The sequence below is a fragment of the Notolabrus celidotus genome, chromosome 2 (assembly GCF_009762535.1).
Source record: "Notolabrus celidotus isolate fNotCel1 chromosome 2, fNotCel1.pri, whole genome shotgun sequence".
Classification (NCBI taxonomy): Eukaryota; Metazoa; Chordata; class Actinopteri; order Labriformes; family Labridae; genus Notolabrus; species Notolabrus celidotus.
In genome coordinates this window covers 30,259,589-30,282,054 of record NC_048273.1, presented here as the reverse complement: position 1 = coordinate 30,282,054, position 22,466 = coordinate 30,259,589, and the positions used below count along the sequence as shown (strand labels likewise).

The window sequence follows — 22,466 nt, the reverse complement described above, 5'->3', positions numbered from 1 at the left end:
TTAGTTTACTTTTCATCTTTCCTGAAAGAAAACTGAAGGGAAGTATGAACCATTCCTTTTTCTTCATTAGTGTTAAAAAAAATCAAAGTGGTGCTTTCCAAATGGCCTAGTAAGACACTTCCTGTTATGCAAGTCGAGTTCACATTAGTTGTATAGCTGCACAGCAGAGTCATTTCCTTCCCTGCTTTCTATCCTACCTCCTTGGCTCCCTTCCTGCCCTTGACAGAGCAGATGGAGAGGCAGAGCCTGGCAGCACAGGGTATGTCTGGGATGTACATATCATAGGTGAGCCACTCATTCCACCTAGAAAGCATAAATAAGACACAGATCATTGGTAAGAAAGGGACAACAAAAATAAATAACTATCAAAATGAGGACCTGAAGGGTAGGGATGGGCATTTCAAGCAAGAATGCTTTTATACAGATGGGCTAACTATTTGCTGATTATTCAAATGGTTCCCCAACCGCCCTGAAGACATAAGGAGACAGAGACCCATTTAATGACTGTGCACAATTTTGGCATATTAGATTTAAACTCAGAGCCGCACCCAATTTTACCTGCTACTGGCTCTTAATCTTTCTCATGCTGTCTGGGTGTTATTGTGGAAGTTCTTTGTTATTTAACATCAAAAAGTGAACAGCTTTCAGATGCCCTCTAACCACTGTCAGGTGATTGTACCACATTACAACCAGGGGCTGGTGAAAACAATACAAGACACAATTTTTTTAATACGAGATAATAGTTACATAAACTGTTTTTTTTATCATTAAATGATTATTTGAATATTCAAAAATCACGACTCATCCCTAGCTGAGTCATCCTGGGCTCTGAGGTAAGAGCTCTTAGGGAGCTTGTTGATATTATCTATTTTATTTATTTTATTGTGTTATTGTATCTATTGTGTTTTAATCCCTCTGTGTTGAGAAAGGTGCTTTTAAATAAAATGCATTATTATTATTATTATTATTATTATTATTATTATTATTATTATTATTATTATCAGTATTATTATTATTATTATTATTATTATCAGTATTATTATTATTATTATTATTATTATTATTATTATTATTATTATTAATAAAAGTTTACAATGTTACACCGCTGATAAACAGGGGTGAGATTAACCTTTACTTTTAGCAACAACATTTTGAAATCAAGTGATACCCAGCAGGAAATAAAAAAATGTCAGTCTATTTGTGTAAATCATAGCCATTTATATAAAGACTAGTTGACACATAGGCACACATAGCACAGCATTGACAGCATTCCTTGGCTTGTACCTCTCCAAGGTAGGGTTGCAAAATTCCGTGAATTTTCAAAGTTGGAAACTTTCCATGGGAATAAATGGGAATTTATGGGAATAAACAGGAATAAACCATGAATTTACTAAATTGAAGGTTGGCTCTTCATGGGGAACTTAAATATAGTTGGGGAAAATATGTTTTAGCATAATCCTGAGTAAAACAACCAGATTTCATGCAAGTACAGTTGAATATCTATGCTGTGCCTCAATCACATGCACATAGCACACTTCTTATTGCAGGGCTATAGATATAGGGCTACATGCACTCTTTATTTAAAATTTTAATTGGACTTTGTTGGGATTGCATTTTTGTTAATTTTTGAATGGGTTGGGTCGGGGGGGGGGGGGGGGGGGGAGTGATACTCAACTCAATATTCATATTTTGTTCTTCAATGAAAGATTTATTGTTCAATAAAATTTTTAACACTTGATAAAGTTCTACTTACAAATACATCTGTTTTACTTGTTTTATTTTGGATGGATGTCTGCTTATAACAAAAAAATATTTATGCTTGGATATGATACCTTTCCATTAAATTCCCAGGTAATTCCCATTGATTCCTATAAATCCCATGTAAAGTTTCCAATTTGGAACATTTCCAAAATTCCCCAGCTTAACTTCCCATGGAAATTTACCAGACATTTTCCACCCTTTGCAACCCTACTCCAAGGGGATGTGAATGGGAGAAAGGTTTGGTCTCACAGTAATGTAATACAGCAGTTTAGTGTTACTAGTTAGCCCTAAATGGTTAACTTCACCCCCCCCCCCCCCCCCCCATGCCTTAGACCACTTTAAATGAATTAGGAGTGTTAATTGTCAAAGGCAGTATTTCAGTGAAGAAAAGAAAGTAAAAGTTATTTCTCTTACTAATTACATTTGGTTTATTTAATTGTTACTATGTTTGGAAAAGCCTGTTGTTTGTGTTTTAGTGATGACAGCTGGATAGTTACCTGGGGTTAGAGCAGGGTACTCTCTGTGTGTTGACATTGTCACACATCTGTTCACCTCCATGGTAAATTCCTGTTCTCACATAGATCTATACAAGAGACACAACATGCAACCATAGAAAATACATTAATGATATGATGTAATATATCGCCACTATAACACCAGTAAGACAATGGTATGTAGGTCAAGTTATTTCAGAAACATACAATTAATAGCATGTAACAGCTGTCATGTTAAATGCTCTTTACACTTCAGTGGCATGCAGTCCAGCACTTTTGCAAAGACAGGTTCCATTTACACAAATGATTCATGACAGCAAGCCAGGATGAGCTAACACAACTCTCTGTTTACATGAGACCTGGACAATGACTGTGAGTTTCCACAGGAAGAGAATGGATTGATATTGCTCAGAAACAAACCTTAAATCACAGTGGAGATATTGTTTTTTAATTTAACAATCTGCAAAACCTGCCCAAAAGATTATTTCTGTAATCATCATCATTACTTCCCTTTGGCTGGTTCTTAACATCATCTTCGAAACATGTCAAAATAATGTATTGATTTTAAATTTGACTGATAAGTTCAAACGCAGGTATATGTATACTCTTGTAAGCTTTATGCGTCCCCCCACCTTGTCTATGTCCCGTATATTCACGTTGACGTAAGTGGCACAAAGGATTCGTATTCGTAGAGTCCCGTTGATGGTCCAAAGCGATTTGGCAGCTGCCTCTCCGTTCATGTAGGATGTTGCGGTGGAGATGCGTCGAGAGTATGACGGCATGACAAAGTTGTCTGTAGGCAACTGGGTGTACAGGCTGTCCTTGGCCATTAGCATCAGGTTAGGCATCCTGCTCAGCATGATGCAACTACGAATATACTAGAAGGTAGGAGACAGAGAGAGGAAGAACCAGTGAAAACCAAAGTACACAGAGCCACTTAACTTACACCATGATTAACTGGTATGATTAGTCAGTTATGCCACATTAGATTCCCCTTGACCCTGAGCATGGGCTCGCTTCCTTTTACACGTTGTTATAAAACATTTACGTAAGTTCAAATTATAAAGCATCTGAAATACATCCAGCTTAGTTTTCATCCTGCTGCTGACTTAAAAGAAAAAGTCATGGATCAGCTCAAAGCCTAATCTAGTCTGATTAGTTTTAAGACATATCTTTTAAGCAGTACTGCTAAATGCTTGATAGACGAGTCTAAATTTTACATAAAGCACTGTGCAAGAGTTTCTGAGCAGCACTTTTTATATTGTTTTGAACCTTCAAACTATATTTTCACAAATGCTTGTTTTCTCAAACAAATATTTGGTATACATTACTGAACTTTTTTCGATAACTTTATTTATTGGAAGCAGTTTCACAGGTAGCAGTACAGTGTGGTAGAGAGGACTTCCATTCTTCCCATTTTTTCCCTCCCACAGACCCACCCCACTTATACTTCTAAAAATATTGTGTAAACAATACAGAATACATACAACAAATACACAAATAAGGAAAACAAGTGAATCACACCCAAATATTCAAAAAAAAAAAATCTAGATGAAAGAAAAAATAAATAAAACCTAGAAGAAAGAAAATTTTAAATTTTAAATTTAAAAAATTTAAAAATTTAAAAATTAAACAAATGAGTTTGAGGAAATTACTGAACATTAAAATAATCTCACCATGTGTAGAAATAATCTTTCAAACTTTTTGAAGCCAACTAAGATCTACTTTTTTCTAAATCTAAAGTCAAGATTTAGAAAAAGTTGAAAGTTATTTTAACCCTTTAGATTTCATTCTTGTTCATAAGGAGCACCTTAAAGCATACACAAAATTAAAAAAAATAATGGTTTTGTCTTCTAGCACAAAAATACATTTCCAATCATCAGTTATCAACTTCTAGCAGTGGAAAGCCATACTGCTGCTAGCTAGCCCCCAACAGCATGACATATTAGTTCACCTGTGGGTGTCAACATATCAAGTCAACTTATTCTGTGAAAGTTGGAAAACTGCAACATTTAAGAAGCCAGATATTTTCAAAATACATTTCTAACTTTATCTTAAAGCGTATTTTTTTTTTACATGAACAGGAAATACTCATTATACACTTTATCTCTAAATCTTTTACCTTGTATTGGCTGATGGGGTACTTTTCCAGCAGGTACTCGTCACAGCCACAAACTTTGAGGATGTATTTACCCTGATATTCTTGAACACACATCTTTAGCTGCTCTGGAGACAGCAGCATGCTGCGTGTCTTCTTCCGAATGGCCTCTGCAATCACCTTAAAATAAAGACAGATGACTGCCTACATCACACGTTCTTCATTCCCTCATGTTGAATTTGAGAATAAAAGTGCCATACACTGACTTATGGCTCATTCTGAATATATAATTATAAGTGTCCCCCACCTGTTCAGGCACACAGTCATGGTTGATCTTCAATGTATATTTTTGTTTGTCGTTGTTTGGAGACACAATCACCCAAATCACAACAATAATCTGACCTACATATGAAGACAGAAAAACAGACTGAGATTAAAAAATCAATAAATCAAATTTTCCTAGAGCAGCAGCCTAAAAAAACAACACCCACCGTCATTCATACTAAGGACTCAATGCATTCATTGAGTGCTGTGCCTCTTTTCTAAGCATTGTTTTAACACAACAGCATCACACTAATAGCAGCACAATCAATTAATTGACTGCCATGCTCATTACTATAGTTCCCCTCCATTGTAAAGGCTGAATAGTAGCCATTAAATATTGATGGGAGGCTAAAATGTTTACTTCTGGCTCTCTGTGTTCCTCTAGTTGTCTCTTAGTGCTCTCTCTTTGTGTTTATTATTATTTCAAAAGACATCCCTTTTACTCCCGTCAGGTTTCCACTTTGCCCTTTCCTCTTCTTTTATTCATTACACACTAAAAGGAAACAGACTGAAGAGGTTGCCTACCTTTGTCCAGCTTGCAATAGATGTGTTTGGGAAGTTCCTGTGTTGATTCTACATTGGGAGGGTAAACATACAGGGCTCTGCTGTGGGGCCCGCCGGCATCTCTCATCTCCACAGAGTCTTTACAAACATTCAGGATGTTTCTCCTGAAGTCCTGCACCTCAGGATCCTTCACGAGATCGAACTCACAAACTGGCATACCAATGGCAAAACCTTATGAAAGATAAAGCAGCGTCAGTGTTTTTCAGTCTATTAAAAAGGAACTTGGGCAATAGTTTTCCTTTTACATGTACTGTTGTTCCTTGAGAATTCAAAACAATAACCTAGACATTGAAATAGACCTGAAAATTATCTCTTTTTATTAAACTGAGGCTCAGAAATAGTCTTAAAACCAAGCTGAGGTACGCTGTCTTTCTCAACAACCTAATAGATATACAATATTGTACTTCATATTTCTCAGCTAAACATTTACTTATTTTCTGAAAGTGTTGCGTGTCCATTATCTTTCCTATTAAATCAAAAATTGAAATAGAATCATTAATTTATGATGGCAACTTTTAAATAAATGTCATTTTTTATGATGAGTCATTGGTGGGTTTAAAGCTGGGGTTGGTAGTCACGGAAAACTAGCATGAATTTGAATGTAGCATTCCCTCGGGACTCCGTCTAACCCATCCACCCCTACCCTCCAAAACGACGCCTCCGCTCACATGCACAAGCGCCGCTGACCATATGATCGCGACTGATTCAAAACCGGTCCTCAGCACATCATTTGTGTTTTGCACTACGTCAACTCATGTCTCACTCAGCGGTAAGAAAACATCAAAACATTATCAGAGTGAAATTTAAAAACACAAACAAACATGAAATTTACGCACAGGAGGCGGGCAGAACGGCAGGACGGGATTTGATTGGTTTCATAATTTGGATCCTGGTGGCAGGGATTGGTTGGTGTTTTCCCAGGTTTACTCCAGCTGTAGATAGCAGCTTTTTTCCCGCTCTTTTTTAAGAACTAAGCGTCAACCTCCGGTCTAAAAGAATGAGTCCAATGCTGTAGTGCTAAAAACTGCAGTTCATTGAGGATCCGCTTGAGGCTGGCTCCGGAAGTACCGGAAACCACATACACACCAATTCAAAAAAGACGAGCATTACAGAAGAAATAAAAATGTTTACAGCCTGGTTCAAAAGACGAGTGTAGTCTGGATAGCTCATTTCTCGATCGGCACACACCGTAGGGGGGGCACATTTTTTTCTAACGCAGCAATTTCGAAGATATTAAGATTACGAGTCTTCCAATGAGAGGTACAGCTGACTTGATCGACAGGCAGGGACACTGTAGCTGTTGGCTAGGAGGCTGATCAAGCTGGTATGACAGTCTAAATTTAGTTCCTAATTTAGTTCCTAAATAGTCTAATATGTTCCTCTCAGTGGAAGTCTACATTGAAAGACATGTAATCTATGGCTATCAATGAAATCATCTCTTACATACTTAAAAATTATGGCAAATTGATAATAGAATAATGCAACCACAGCTGTACAGCACTTCACTTTATTAGTGCAACCGAGTAACAATGATAGGCAACATCTCAGCTTTCTCTTTTCTCAAATAATATAAAATGAGCCAAGAAAAAAACAAAAGAGCCAGCAAAGGAATCAGGAAGCTGCCTTACTGAAATAATTAAATAATAATAATGATCAGAGGATCAGTGCTTTAATGACCTAAATAGAACTGAATGACAAAAATGGCCACAAATGTTTCTGAACTCAACTCAAACTCAAAATATACCTTCTTAATCATGATATTCATACTGCTAAGTGGTCAATATAAAACAAAGCAAATGTCACGTTTTTTTATTTGAGTTACCGTAAACTCTGAAAAAAACGCACTGGTGTAAATACGCACTCTGTATTTGAAGATCTCTCAGAGGTTTAAAAAATGTAAACTGTCTCCCTGCGTGGCGATGTCTATTATGATCAGCGATGTCTACAACGTGGAGTTTCTGTGCAGCTGTGTCACTCTTTTTGTTCCGTTTGTTTTCATTGTAGGGATTTGGACTCCTACTAGCTAGAGTAGGGGTTCTCAAATTTTTTGGAGCCAGGGACCCCTTACAGGTGAGACAATTGTCCAAGGCCCCCTCATAATTGTAACACATATTAAGCACATTAGTGATGTGTCATGATCTAAAGCTGCGGCTCTGAGAGCCGATGCTTTATAGTAAATCAGAAGAGCCGGCTCGCATCAAGAGAGAGCCAGCTCTCATTTTTTTCCTTTCGCTGCTTAGCTCTCACAGTGCTCAGTCCCAGCTCTGCTCACAGCAGAACTTTGTTTTGATTGGTCAGCATGGTGATGGAGGGAAGGCTGTGTATCCTGGCTACATCTGTTCCTTCAGAGAGTCTTCTTGAAGACCGGTCAAATACTCACTGAGAGGAGAAATCGGATCAGCCCATCCAAGCTGAGGCATTTGATATTTCTCAATGCCAACCTGAAGACATTAATAATGTTTGCTCCAGTTTGGTTCTGGTTCTGTCTGCTTGAGTTTGGTTATGGTTCTGTTTGCTCGGGTTTGGTTCTGGTTCTGGTTCTGTTTGCTTGAGTTGGTTCTGGTTCTGTTTGCTTTAGTTGGTTCTGGTTCTGGTTCTGTTTGCTTGAGTTCGGTTCTGGTATGGTTCTGGTACGGTTCTGGGTCGGTTCTTTTCTGGTTTTGGTTCAGTTCTGGTACAGTTGGGTTCTGTTTGGGTTCTGGTTGGGTTCTGGTACAGCTCTGGTTCGGTTCTGGTTCAGTTCTGATTCGGTTCTGGTTGGGTTTGCTTGGGTTTGGTTCTGGTTCTGTTTGCTTGAATTCGTTTCTGGTTCGGTTCTGGTTCGGTTCTGGTTCGGTTCTGATTCGGTTCTGGTTTGGTTCTGGTTCTGGTTCGGTTCTAGTTCGGTTCTGGTTCAGTTCTGGTAAAGGTCTGGTTCAGTTCTGGTTGGGTTTGGTTCAGTTTGGTTCTGGTTCTGTTTGCTTAAATGTAGTTCTGGTTCTAACCCTTACCCTAACCCTAATCCTAACCCTAACCCTAACTCTAATGCTAACCTTAACCCAAATCACAACCCTAACCCTAAATCTAATCCTAACCCTAATCCCAACCCTAACCCTAATCCTAACCCTAATCCTAATCATAACCTTAACCCTAATCACAACTATAACCCTTACCCTAACTCTAATGCTAACCCTAACCCTAATCCCAACCCTAACCCTAATCCTAACCCTAATCCTAACCCTAATCCTAACCCTAACTCTAATGCTAACCCTAATCCTAACCCTAACCCCAACCCTAATCCCAACTCTAACCCTAATCCTAACCCTAATCCTAACCCCAACCCTAATCCCAACTCTAACCCTAATCCTAACCCTAACCCCAACCCTAACCCTAACTCTAATGCTAACCCTAATCCTAACCCTAACCCCAACCCCAATCCCAACTCTAACCCTAATCCTAATCCTAATCCTAACCCTAACCCCAACCCTAACACTAATCCTAACCCTAATCACAACTCTAACCCTAACTCTAAGCTAACCCTAACCCTAATCCCAACCCTAACCCTAACTCTAATGCTAACCCTAACTCTAATCCTAACCCTAACCCCAACCCTAATCCTAACCCTAACCCTAATCCTAACCCTAATCCTAAACCTAACCCTAATCCTAATCATAAATTTAACCCTAATCACAACTCTAACCCTAACCCTAAACCTAACCCTAACCCCAACCCTAATCCTAACCCTTAACCTAATCCTAACCCTAACCGTAACCCTAATCATAACCTTAACCCTAATCACAACTCTAACCCTAACCCCAACTCTAACCCTAACCCCAACTCTAACCCTAACCCTAAGCCTAACCCTAATACCAACCCTAACCCTAACCACAACCCTAACCCTAACTCTAATCCTAACCCTAACCCTAACCCTAATCCTAACCCTAATCCTAACCCTAACCCTAATCACAACCCTAATCCTAGCCCTAACCCTAATCCTAACCCTAATCCTAATCCTAACCCTAATCCTTACCCTAACTTTAACCCTAATCACAACCTTATCCATAGAGTTAGGGTAAGAATGGTTTTGCAACAGAATAAATGCATAAAATCGGTCAATTATAAGTCTTCTCATAAAAACACTGTACGTAAAGTGTTTCCAACATAAACCATTCGTTTTTGCAAAGTTAAGGTAAAACATACGGCTACAACAGATCCTAAATTAAGAGCCGTGCGGGAGTCGTAAGAGCCGGCTCTTCTTTGGGAGCCGAGTTAAAAGAGACAGCTCTCTGAAAAGAGCCCAACTTCCCATCACTAAAGCACATGCTTACTACCATTTGCACTCTTAGTTGCCCTTGGAACTATTTGTATTGTAAAACGTATCAATATAAATACTTCAGACCTGTACCATAGTGATAAACAGATAACACTTCAATTTGAATCAAGTAAATACCACTTGTATACTTTAAAACAGAGGGTCATTTCATTCCTTGTGGACTCAACATGACAGCATTTATACTTCTCAAGTAATTGATCTTAAACGCTTTCAGAAAATTAACAGTAGCAAGACTCACATATCCCTTCGAGCCACCAAATGGTATCATAACAATGGTGTATGCTGTTTTGTAATGACAGCACAATTTTATAATTTATTAGAAATGTTTTCAAATTATTTCACTGACCCCCACGCTATGGTTAACAAAGTTGTGAGGTACAGACCCCCAAGGTCTCTGCCCGACTCCACTGGTCACACTATAACTTAAATATAAGACTCTTTGAATCAAAAGAGCACTCTACAAGGTTAATGTACCATAAAACTAGACAATATACCCCCATTTTCTGAGAATGCATGATTATGAAGTGAGGGAGAAAAGATGTGATAAAAGTTGCGCAGTGTCGCTGTCTTTTCCAGCACAGTGTGCACTCAACTTTCAATGAATGGGGATGTGTTGTGTTAATCGGGTCAGGTCGCACGCAGCCATGTTGGAACAATTTTCCAGGACTATATGTGATTTTCCAGGACATTTGACTTTTTCTCCCATTTTCCAGGTGAAAGACGTCACGGATACTATGTCCATATTTCATACTGTCTATGTTAAGAACACATTATGCATTGATTGCCATCGGGACATAAAGATCATTTAAACCAGTATAACAAAAAGTGTTTCTAAATCTGACTACCAACCCCAGCTTTAAGTCACTGCTACCCAATTAGAGAGTTGAATTCTCTAACAAAAATGAAAAACAAGGATACCACATATCCATGCTAACAGAAGTGAAGAACCTCTCACCAATCTCCCTGTTAAGGATCTTTTCCTCTCTGTTGCCAACTGGTTCAATAACCTTGAGGAAGGGCTGGAAGAGTCGGAGGTCACACAGCCTCCGGGTTTCATCGTAAAACTCCTCCCGCTCTGCTTCCTGTGGAAAGAAAAAAGGAAAACAAGGTTGGGTGCAAAATACTCCACTTTTTCTAAAAGCCAAAAGGTAGTCTTCTGTGAGACCTGAAGTATCTCCTCCAGGCATAAAAACAATGTCTTTGAAAAGTGTAAGGCATGTGGTATTTTCAAATATAGGACGGCAGTTTCTCAAGCAAAGCGAAGCTAAACTGTGCTCAGTTCTGTAGAGAGACAAGTGAGATGTGAGCTTTCCATTCACAATAAAGTGCACGCACTGCTTCCCACACATTCTCACTGAGTAGGAACCTTCTGGCTATATTTTAGTAACAGTATCAGATGAGTAAAGAGCTGGATTGTTTTTGAAGAAGAAGAACCTATGGTAGCTTCGGCAACTCCAGACAAAGATCTGTTCTCCTTTATAAATAGCTGCCTGGTTCCATCGAAATTTTAATAATGGATCTCCATTTCGTTCACCTATTTAGATGGACACCTCTAGCTACCGGATATTAAAGATGAGATTGGGAGCCCCCACCTGAGTGACACTGACAAAGATGTAGGATGTCTCCTCCTGTAGGAGGTGATGGAGGGGATACTTCCTGGCCTCTTTAAAAAGCTCATGTTTGATGGTGATGAGTGTGGCCTCACGGAGACACTCCAGGGTCAGAATCATCCCATTGGGCAGCAGGCAGTCCACCAGGATCCTGCAGACACATCCAGCTTCATTAATCCAACTATTCTGCTCCAATCACACACTTTTTAATTGTTGAAGATTTCTTATTAACTAAGAAAAAACATGCATTATATAATAGACAAAAAAAAAATGAAAATCATTACTGAATACAACATTTTGGGCTTTCAATTATCATGAAGTGTATGAGTACACAATGTTAAATAAAAAAAAAACATTTGTAACCAAACAAGAATCTAGTGTGTCATACCTTGGGGGCATCAAGTGGATGCCCCACAGCTCCCCTGAGGACGGCCTGGGAGGCATCTTCCTCTCTGTCTCCCAGCTCGGTCACACAGTTAAGCTGCAGAGCCAGACCTGAAAGATAACAACGCTCTTAAGTCAGTTCTAATCCTCAGTGAGAACAAGCCAAAAGTCCTGCTCAACTTAAGCCACAGAGGTGATACAATTTATTGATAAAAAATAAAAAAAGTAGAGATCTGCAGTCGGAAAGTTTCTGCTCTGCTGTTTGTTCAGTTACTAAGTCAGAAGCAGGCTTGACCAACTGACAGTGATTGTTCAAAAGGTGCATGTGCTACACTTTCAAGGTGACCTAAAGGGCACACATGGGGTGCAGTGTTGCCAACTGAGCAACTGTCTATGTGCCTTGTGACTTCATTAAAGAGGTACTGCATGCTTAAACCTGTTGTTTTACAGTTTGACTGTACTGTGATCAAACACGTGGACAGGAGACGGATGTTTTCAGTGACATTTCTTACCAAGAACAAGAACATCTGAATTTTATGGATTGAACATAGTTTGACTTGCCTTATGCTTTTAATCCAGCAGCAAACCTGGCAAGACTAATGCTGTCATAAGGTGCATTTCGACCAAGAGTTCCAGGGTATTTTAGCCCGCAGAACTACTTTCCCCAGAACTAAAAGGTTCCTGCGCCCCCATTGTTGTCTGCGTTTTGACCGCGGGCTGAAGTCCCAGGTAGATTGTGCAAATCAGGTCAGTGACGTATGGAGAAAAAAACTCAAACACCGTAACGTTCAACCGAAAGTCCCAGGACCTCTGAAAAGTACTACCCCCAAAGCAGGGGCTTTTCAGAGGGGAGATTATCTACCCCTGAACCAAAATTTAGACACTGGTTCCTCCGGTCGAAATGCATGTAGTTCAGGGGTAAAGTCACTATTTCCAGGGTAAAGTTCCTGTGGTCGAAAAACGCCTACAGAGGGAACCATTTGGGGCCCATCACCCCCTAACCAATTTCTCCCTCACACATCAATGCCCTCCATCTCATCAGCCCCTTTTCCAATTTTAACATTTTTCAAAATGATGCAGTGGTTAGTGCAACTTCTTTATTTAAAGGTACACAACATAGTCCTTGTTTGTCAGCTTAATTTCAAACTGTAGTTAAATATGAGCTACTTTGGTTGAAGAGTCTGCAGAACTGCTCAGTGAACTTGCAGCCCTGCTTGACCATGCGACTGAGGCTCAGCTGTGCTTACTGAGTTTAAAGGAACAAGCATGTTCAGTCAACCAAAAAGCAGCAAGACTAAAACAAGTACTGGACTTGCTGCTAGGCACCAATGACATGTGTAAAACTGGCATAGCTGATCTTAAAAACAGGCTGCACTCACGGTCCAGATGTTGTTTAGTCCTTTATATAAATTCAAAGCATCATTTCATTGCAAATTATTATTTAAGGGCCACATTAAGGGCTTCATAACTGCATGGGATGAATTAAGTTTATTTCTGCATGATGACTCGGCTGAAGATTTGACTTGTGTCAACTCAGCATAGTCTGAATTGAAATTAAATGATGTCTTACTTTCATGGCACACTGAACATTTAACTGAAGAAAGAAACTAAATGAGACTCCCAGTGCTCTTTGAAAGGAAAATGCTTTTTAACACACCATGCAAATTATGCCCGGAAAACAATCTGAGTGTAAGGTTGTGGTTCAGCCAGATTGCTTTTGATATCAACTTCTCTAAACTGTGACACAGCAGTGATAAACTATCACAGACATTTACATAAAGCACTAGAAATATTGAGACTTTTAAAGGTAAACTAAAAACGTATTTACAAAGTCTGGCTTTTATGTGGGGTTTAACAAATTGATTACTTTACTTTTTACTTTTATATTTAATTTAATGTTGTTTTCCAATTTATTAATTTTAACTATTTATTTTTATGTATCTACTCAGTTTTATTAATATTTTTACCCTTGATTTTATTTTCAATGCTTGTCCTTACCCTTTTTAATTTATATATTTTAACTATTTATACTCTTAATGTTAATTTGATGCTTTAACTTATTTCAATTACACATATTTTATTGTTGTTGGTGTGCATTAGTCTCTATTTTAAAATCAATTTTTATGTTTTTTAATGTCTTGCTATTATTTTATTTCTGCTTCTTTCTTGTTTTCAGTCGCTATATAAATAAGGCTTGATTGATTGATTTATATCTAGAGCATATTCTTTAACTCTATTATAAGCAAGTCAAATTTAAGTCCAGACACCCTTTGCTGATGAAAAACTGCTGCACCATTTGTCCCAATCCTGAGAGAAACTCGGTTTCTATAAGACTTGTTGATGGATGCTAGGGGGAGTGTGTGATCTATTTATCCATTGAATGTTGACTTTAAAGAACACTACACTTTTCAATGAATGCACAACACTTTGCATAAAGGATCAAAATAAATTAGATACACAATTACTTTTTGGGAAATTCAGCCTGACAGATACCCTGCGAGATGATGAGATCAGACCTTTCACAACCCTACACATCCACTCACATCTCCCCATAAAGAACCCTTTATATCCCACACATAATGTCCAAGACCAAGAATCAATACTGAAATACTTCAAACCTATAAACTACATCCACATCCATACCAACTGTAACCCTACAGAAGTCCTTTAACCATGACTTCACTGACAGCCTCTTTATCGCAGGAATATGAGTTCATCTTTTTACACCAAAGCCCGTTATGGCTTCATTAAATCTGCTCGCTGAACAGTAGAGGCTTGGAGCGGCAACTGACCCCTGAACTACTGCCAACAGTGTTTATTTCAACAATCCAATAAGAGTTCAAGTGAAGCTAAATGGCAGATCAGTCCAGCAGCTCAATATAAAAGGTCCTTTCAGTAGAAATTAGTTGGACCTAGGTTTTCTATTGACATCAATAAAGCGGTTAAGCATCAAAACGGAGCAATAGTTCTTATTCATACTGAGCCAAGCAACAGTTCATGGTCAAATGACTGATGCCAAATAAACACTGAAACAGGAAGGGCAGAGGAGTCTTCAGGTAAACAAAACAACGAGGGTCAAAGTTTTCTTTGTGGAGGACGACCAGGGAGAGGGTAAAAATAAGTCCTTGTCATTATCTTACCATTCCCACTCTGACTTACTGCAGTAATACTAAGATCATATAAGCAGAAACTAACCTGATCAACTGTTTACTATGGAGACTGAAACCCTAGAGCTGCAACAATGGAATGATTTAAAGGGAACTATTAGATATGTTGTCGACTATTTCTATAATAGATAAATGAAGTAGTCTGGTCCCCTCAAGTGGAAAGTTATGAAGTTATTTCTCTATAAGTTTGCCTTCTAGTTACAAACTGGCTACACTTGTTTTTTTTTTTACCAGGTAGTGAACATGTTTATTTCTGCTGTAAAGATCAGCTTTTTTGAATGGGTGTGTATATGGTTTACTGTACTTCCGGAGCCAGCTTCAAGCAGACACCAGTAGAACTGCAGTTTTTAACACTTCTGCATTGGCTTCAATTCTCACGGCCGGAGGTTGCTGCTTGGTTTCACCACTACACATTAGATCAGGGCCTGAATTCACCGTCACATCTTAAGGGGACAGAATACCAGGAAATGGTCGGATCCTGTGGGACTCCAATGACACAACTATTTTTGACCAACTGCTAAGTTCCAACACTCACTGACACAAGAACAACAGTGACTCAACTGTGGATTGTGACACAGAGATGGGAAAGAATGTGTTTGTGTGGGCTCTTAAAAAATTTCACCATATCTTCTTTATTAAACCTTTTGCCAACTTGTGTCCATAAACAAACGATTCTCTGAAAATTGAATCAGAGAGTGAGGAAAATAAAAAACTGTTCATGTTGTTGCATCATTCACATTATCTCTTTGTAATAGGGATGCAACAATTCTCAATATAATATTGAAACATTCTATGAATTGCTGTATTTTCAGGATAACTAGCTTCCATGTATTGTATTTTTCTAAGAAGTGGGAGAATGAAAGAAAGAACGGACGGATGGAAGGAGTAAAAGGAAAAAAAGGAAGGGAAAGCACCCTCTGAAATTGTTGCATTTATCTTCCATCTGACTTAAAACTTTCCACCCACTTAAAGTTTAGAGTTGTAACTGAGACAAAAATGCATGAAACTGAGCAAACCTCATTAACAAAGAATGGTAGCATTAAAATATGAACATAAACAGGCTTCAACTAAAAAAAAACCTCAGTTAGAACAAACCAGCTATTGAGCTGTTCTGCGATCTGTGACCCTGATCAGGATGCAGCTAAGCACTTTAGGACAAAAGAGGAAGCTTCCTCACAACACAGGATGTGGGGAGTGGGGAAACATTGGCCTAGAGACATGAGCTTACTTTGAATACTGAAACACAACAGTGGAAGGTTGGCAAGTTCACACATAAGCTCAGTCTCTACAGTGCATGACCCACTACAGTGCAGAGCCCACTGTGGTTACCAAAGGGTCTGGTCAGTGGTACCACATTATACAACTGAGGGGTTTTAAGAGATCACTTGAGAATCATGGTTGATTTTAACTTAACTTAATTATCTTTTCATTTATTTCTTCAGTTTAAGGAAAACAGGGTGTTATGGATGCACCAATACAGAAACTCCGGGCCAATAACATCTACTAATGTTTAAAATTAATTAAAATAAAAATACCAATTGAGCTGTTGTTTCTTTTTCCAAGGACCCGTATTAACCTCCATTATAAATACATTAGTGAACAAAATTCAAATCCTTCAGGCCTTCATTGCACCACCTTTGAGTAAGCACAAATTCAATCATGCAAATTTACAAAACAACTTCAAATTGAATCATCTTATAATGAAAAAAATGTTTGAAAAAAAAATGTTTGAAGACTTTTTGGCCTGCTTCACAATCACAACCTCAGTAAGAGGACATTTTTTGTCTTTATGTAGAAAAATAAAGAAAACTTTATGAAAACCATGCTATGTTATCATTCATATCAGGGCTATTTTTAAGTTCCAGTGTTCTTTAACTATCCCAAATAGGTTTGTTTTGGCTTCCATAGGCAAAAAAATTACAGTGGGCTCAAACACGGGGCTTAAAAGCTTACCATCATCTACCTCAGGGGTTCCCAAAGTGCGTGTCGGGACCCCCTGGGGGGTCGTGATACACATATGGGGGGTCGTGATATGTCTTCCAGAATAAAAAAAAGGGAGTTTTCTAAAAATCTGTATTATTATTATTATTATTATTATTATTATTATTATTATTATTATCATTATTAGTAGTATAATTTATTTTGTGTTTATTTACCTTTTTTTCTTACGTTTATCTTACTTTTTGTTTGTACTATTAATTATAATTTTTTTCATTATTATTTTTAGTTTTGTATTTTTTGTATTTATACATTTAGTCTTAACTTTGTTGGTTTTGTATTACTTATAAATAATTTGTTAACTTGTGAACAAAGAAATACTGAAAAATTGCAATAAAAAAAGTTGAATGACAAAAGTGATCTAAAAATAGTACATTTTACCCATTCATAGTAAACAATATCGACAAAAATAGGAGCTAAACTTCAAATAAAACCTTTGAAATAGAAAATGTAATGAGTTTCCACCTTTCTTTTTGCCAGATGACTCCTCAGGTTAGGGTTAGTGAGTTAATTACCAAAAGCATCAGAAACAATTTGGTATCTGTCAACATCATTGGTGCATCCCCACTGAATATACTTTGAAAGCAGATGGAGAGAGGGATTTGTAAAGCATACCCAAGAGAGAAGTCCTCCTATTTTGTTGCTGGGACAGTTCCACACTTCAGGATTCAATCCATCTTCACTCTGTCACAGACACATGTATTGGAGAAAAGAGGACATTAGAAAACGAACATCAACACTAGCATCCAAAAAAAGCATCCATTAAGATGGAAGTTAAGATTAAAGATGGTGAGTGTTCAGACCACAAGGAAAAGCTTTTGTATTTCAATCTGTGGAGTAAAACTTTGGAACAGACTCACTATGGAGCTACACCAATGTCAGAACATAATCCAGTTCAGGAAGAGGTATAAAGAACTCATTTTCATGTGGTACAAGGAGGAAGACAAGAGTTGATAATCATGAGGGGTTTGCCTTTGATTGTAGGTATAAGTATGAAGATAGGATGTGAAGATTTGTTTTGTGGGAATGCACTCATATAATGCCAGAAAATAGTGAATAAAGAGGTAGGGTTAGATAAGTTTCCACTTTTTCCTACTCCTTTTCGCACATGTAAAGTAAAATGTTTCAGTGCTTGCTAATGGAACTGATGATTTGGGTTTTTTTGTATAACTATTTCTTCTTTTTTACTTGTATGTTTTTTTTTTCTATTTTACTTTTAAATGTTTAAAATAAAGACATCAAATCAAATCAAATCAAAACCATGTTAGTTTAGAATATTAACGCTGCCTAGGAAGCAGGTTAGCTATCATCAGTGGTGCACAAAGTACACAGCTTCATAACTTAAGTCAAAGTATAGATCCTCCTGGTCAAGTATTACTCCAATACAAGTGAAAGTTGCTCTGTCAGATTATTACTAGAGTTAAAGTACTGAAGTACTTGCTTTTAAAAATACTTAAGTATACAAAGTACTTCTTAAAATATCTCAAACCGTTGTATTTTCACAATACATAAGTGCAGTCAAGAATGCATAGAAGTACATTCTGTTACATTATGTTTATCTAGAAAACATTACTTGAAATCTCTAAAAACTATACCATGGAATAAAAACAGAAACTAAGTTACTCCAAGCACAGACACCTTTGTTTGAAATATTCATCTGGAATGAAACAAACGTTACGTAGCTCAGCACGCTTTCTCAGGTTGGACAGTGAATGTTTGTACGTTTGAGCAGAGTGGGAAACAAGGTGAACATTTCAAACGATATGTATCGTTCTTCATTTCAAAAACCTCTAACACGGGCTGAAGATATGGTCATAGGTGCTCAGGTGGAGAATTAAAGCCATCATTATCACCTCTAAATGAACTGCCTGATCTGAGTGAAATTTGCTGTGTTTGATATACAGGTACGACTAAACCACTGAGACAAACAGCACTACACAAACATATTTTACTGTCTAAGGCAGGGGTTCCCAAAGTGTGGGTCGGGACCCCGTGGGGGGTCGCGAGACACAAATGGGGGGTCATGAGATGTCTTCCAGAATGTTTCTTTTTTAAGTTTTATAAGAATAGTAAATTTTACCCATTGTAGTAAAAAATATCGACAAAACTAGTAGCTAAATTTGAAATAAAACCTTAAAAATAGAAAATGTGTATTGAGTTTGCTGCCTTTCTTTGTTGCCAGATGACTCCTAAGTTTAGGGCTAGTGAACAGTGAATTATCAAAAGCATCAGTAGCAGTAGGTTCATTCATAGCAGCACAGGAAACACAGCCACATGCTCATAGAGGTAGGGTCATTTTCTGCAGAGCAGCTAAATGAAGACACATTAAATCACTCCGAGGGACAGTGGGGGTTGCGGGTCTTTGGCACCTATATTTTGAGGGCCACGGGCTGAAAAGTTTGGGAACCCCTGGTCTAAGGGATATGATTTCAGAAAAGACAAGGAAATTCATGAGCTGACTTCAAAGCAAAAGTAGGGAGTAACTAGAGCATTGATAGAAATGTAGTGGAGTAATAAGTACAATAATTGTCTTTTAAATGTAGTGGAGTAAAAATAATAAGTTCCCCCAAAAAATAATGCTCAAGTAAAGTACAGATGCTCAAAAATGTACTTAAGTACGGTAGTAATAATAATAACAATAACAATAATAATAATAATAGTAGTTTCATTTGTAGAGCACTTTTCAAAAAGTGCTTTACATGGGCAGCAAAATAAAACAGGCAGATCATAAAAACGTACAAGTCAAGATAAAGAAATAAAACTTATTTTAAAAGACATAAAATTCCCATACAAGAACTCTAAGATCATACAATTATTCACTGTACTCAAGTAAATTTACTCTGTTACTGTCCACCACTGCAGGGGGTGACAACTCAGATGACACAGCATGACAATATTTATCAAACAATGAAATGATACACACATTTAATGGACCACCATGTCTTATCAAAACAGCTCCACCAGTTTGAGGAATGACAGAATTAGCTGGATGTCTTCACAAGCTAGTGGCTAACGATGAGCCAGGCATCCCCTTGTTAATGAATCCAAACATTAGAGGAAGGCACTCCGTTTATTGGAGGGTCCATATATGTGTATTTCAGCATGTTAGCTTACCTTTTAGGGTGGGCGAGGTGCTTGAGGATGCTAGTCTGGCCGAGTAATGCCAGTCTAGCCTTCTTCCAGCTAGCCGACCTCTCTGGTTCCCAGCGGCCGGTGTTAGTGTCTCCCGGCTCCGGGTAAAGCAGCCTGTTATCGGACGTCTCTGCCAGCTAACCGCGCCTGTAGTACTCGCTGCTCCGCGTCCTCATTAAAACCCCTCCTTTTGTTGTGGGCTCTTCAAGGTAACAAATATCTCCAAATATCACCAGTCAGAATTGCAAACCTGAGTATCTTTAAGAGCAAGTCGGGGAGCTGGTGGACTGGACGTGGAGTGTTGCTGCGGTACTGCAGCCACGCTGTCTGTCTGAGGCCCCCCTCCTCCTCCCTTCCTCCACTACCACACAAACAGTTATTCTGTGTGTGTCATTCATCAGTGTGACACATTAGTGCCTCAAATGTCGCACAAGCATTATTTGAGCAACAAAACCACATTGATATGACCCCATAATACCACCACCACAGGGCATCAATAAGATACCATGGAATGTTTATGTTTGTGGGCGTGGCACCCTCTCTTCTCTGCCAGGGGTGTGTCTACATTTCTTTTGCCTGGGGTGGCCCAGCTGGGGCACCAACTCAGCAGTGGTGGCATGCAGTATTTGCACACCCACATGAATGTACATCAGTATTTCCCACTTTTATTTTCCCTATAAGATTCACTTTTACTCCAAAAATGGATGATAGTTTCCGTATTAAAAACCAAGGAAATGATCATAGATTTTAGAAAAACCAGTGTTGACCTCAAAACTAGCACGATCCATGGTGAAAAGGTACAAATAGTGCAAATTGTATAAGTATTTGGGTACCGTGTTTGACTCTAACCTGAAATTCAGTGAAAATACTGACAGCATTGCCAAACGAGCAAACCAGACTTGCTGAGGAAACTTAACTATTTTGGTGTCAGCAAAAATATTTGATGTTCCTTTTATTAACGTTTTATTGAAAGTCTCGTAATGTATTCCTTTATATGCTGGTTTGGCTGTCTCTCTGTGAAAGACAAGAAGTGTCTGAATGACATCATCAGGCTGTGCTCCAAAGTCACTGGAGTCCAGTTTAAGGACCTCTGCTCCCTTTGGACAGTGCGGGTGGTCCAGAAAGCAAACTGAATTTATGACCCAACTTGAACACATACTTGGCAGTGAATTTTCAATCATGCCCTCAGGTCGGCGGTATTATGTGCCAGTGCGGAAAACAAACTGCTATGCAAATAATTGTATTCCTTCCGCCATAAGGCTGCTAAATGCACAAAAGGCAGAATAAATCGAGAACTACCAAGCGTCCCGCTCTGCTGTATGGTCACTTTTTGTGGTAGTTGCTGATGTCACGACGGGTTATTTATTTCCTTTACTGTATATTTTGTACTATGGACAGTTTGACTGTAAAACTGAATTGCCCTTCTGGGACTAATACAGTATTTTGAATCTGAATCTGAATCTGAAAAAATAAAAGTATCATATCATAGCTTCTTTTGAACAGCATATCTATAGAACGAATAATAACACTAAGGTATTCAGATCTATATGGGGTCCCTATCTGGAAATAATTGGAGAGGATGAGTATGATGATATTGGAGGTTCAATTAATCTGTCCTCTATTACTAAAGTACATCATGTATGATTATGACAAGTAACATTGTGACATGGAAAACTATAATGTTAACCTCTAAACATCACCAAGAGGAATAGGATTGCTTTTATTTGTGTATTTTCCCTTTTCTGTTTATTTACTCTCTTTATTTATTTTGCTTGTTTTCTTATATTTATCTTCCCTTTTGTTTGTACTGGGTTTTTTTTCTTATTGTATTGTCAGTTTTGTATAACTTATATAACCTAATTATTTGAGGACTTGGAAAGAAGATGCCTGTCCAATGACACAATTTAAAGCACAGACAAAACTGTGAAGGACTTTGTAGCCATTTTCCAGGACTGTTCCCTCTTCCCTGTAAAGCATTTTCCTACAATTAAAAAAAAATGTAAACTACAAGAAGCATGCTGCAAAACAGTCATAACAGTTCCGAATCAGAATCAGAAACACTTTATGTATCCCAGGGGGAAATTCAGCCATTACATATGCTCTTATACATGTGTAAGAAAGTAAAAAATATTAATAGAAAGAAGGAATAACATAAGATATGAATAAAATAAAATGCAATAAAATGAAATAGAATGAATAAGATATTATACAATTCAGTGTAGTAATCAATCCTCAGTCAAGCCAAATAAGTGTACGTGATATATTATGTTTAAATCATCAATATTAATATTTATTGGTTATTATCTAATACTTGTTGTTTTTTGCTTGATTATTTTCTTATACTCCAATGCACTATTACTCTACAGTTACTACATGTATAAGCTGAAATGATTATATTTATCAAAAACATTGACACACTGCAGGTAATAAAGGTTGGTTACTTGATACAGAAAAGAAAAAATATGTTACAATATAAGTTAGTGTTATGTCATGTAGGCCTATGAGCAAAATATAAAATGTAAGCTACACACATTGAAATAATGTTAAATTAATATGTAATACACATACATTAAAATTTAATACATACATATATATATATATATATATATATATATATATATA

The 22,466-nt window shown here is 37.8% G+C and overlaps 1 protein-coding gene across 1 annotated transcript in view; it reads right to left on the bottom strand.

The window, feature by feature from the left end:
• Positions 1–20,301, bottom strand: part of pik3ca (phosphatidylinositol-4,5-bisphosphate 3-kinase, catalytic subunit alpha) — a 40,300-nt gene extending 19,999 nt beyond the window's left edge. The window contains exons 1-11 of the mRNA XM_034673146.1: positions 19,827–20,301; positions 17,328–17,396; positions 11,552–11,658; positions 11,146–11,314; positions 10,509–10,635; positions 5,203–5,412; positions 4,661–4,755; positions 4,378–4,533; positions 2,888–3,133; positions 2,259–2,344; positions 198–303 (exon numbers count right to left, since the gene is read on the bottom strand). Of these exons, the coding sequence (XP_034529037.1) occupies positions 198–303; positions 2,259–2,344; positions 2,888–3,133; positions 4,378–4,533; positions 4,661–4,755; positions 5,203–5,412; positions 10,509–10,635; positions 11,146–11,314; positions 11,552–11,607 (1,251 nt within the window). The 5' untranslated portion in view covers positions 11,608–11,658; positions 17,328–17,396; positions 19,827–20,301. The remainder of the gene's footprint in view (positions 1–197; positions 304–2,258; positions 2,345–2,887; positions 3,134–4,377; positions 4,534–4,660; positions 4,756–5,202; positions 5,413–10,508; positions 10,636–11,145; positions 11,315–11,551; positions 11,659–17,327; positions 17,397–19,826) is intronic.
• Positions 20,302–22,466: the final 2,165 nt, after the last annotated feature.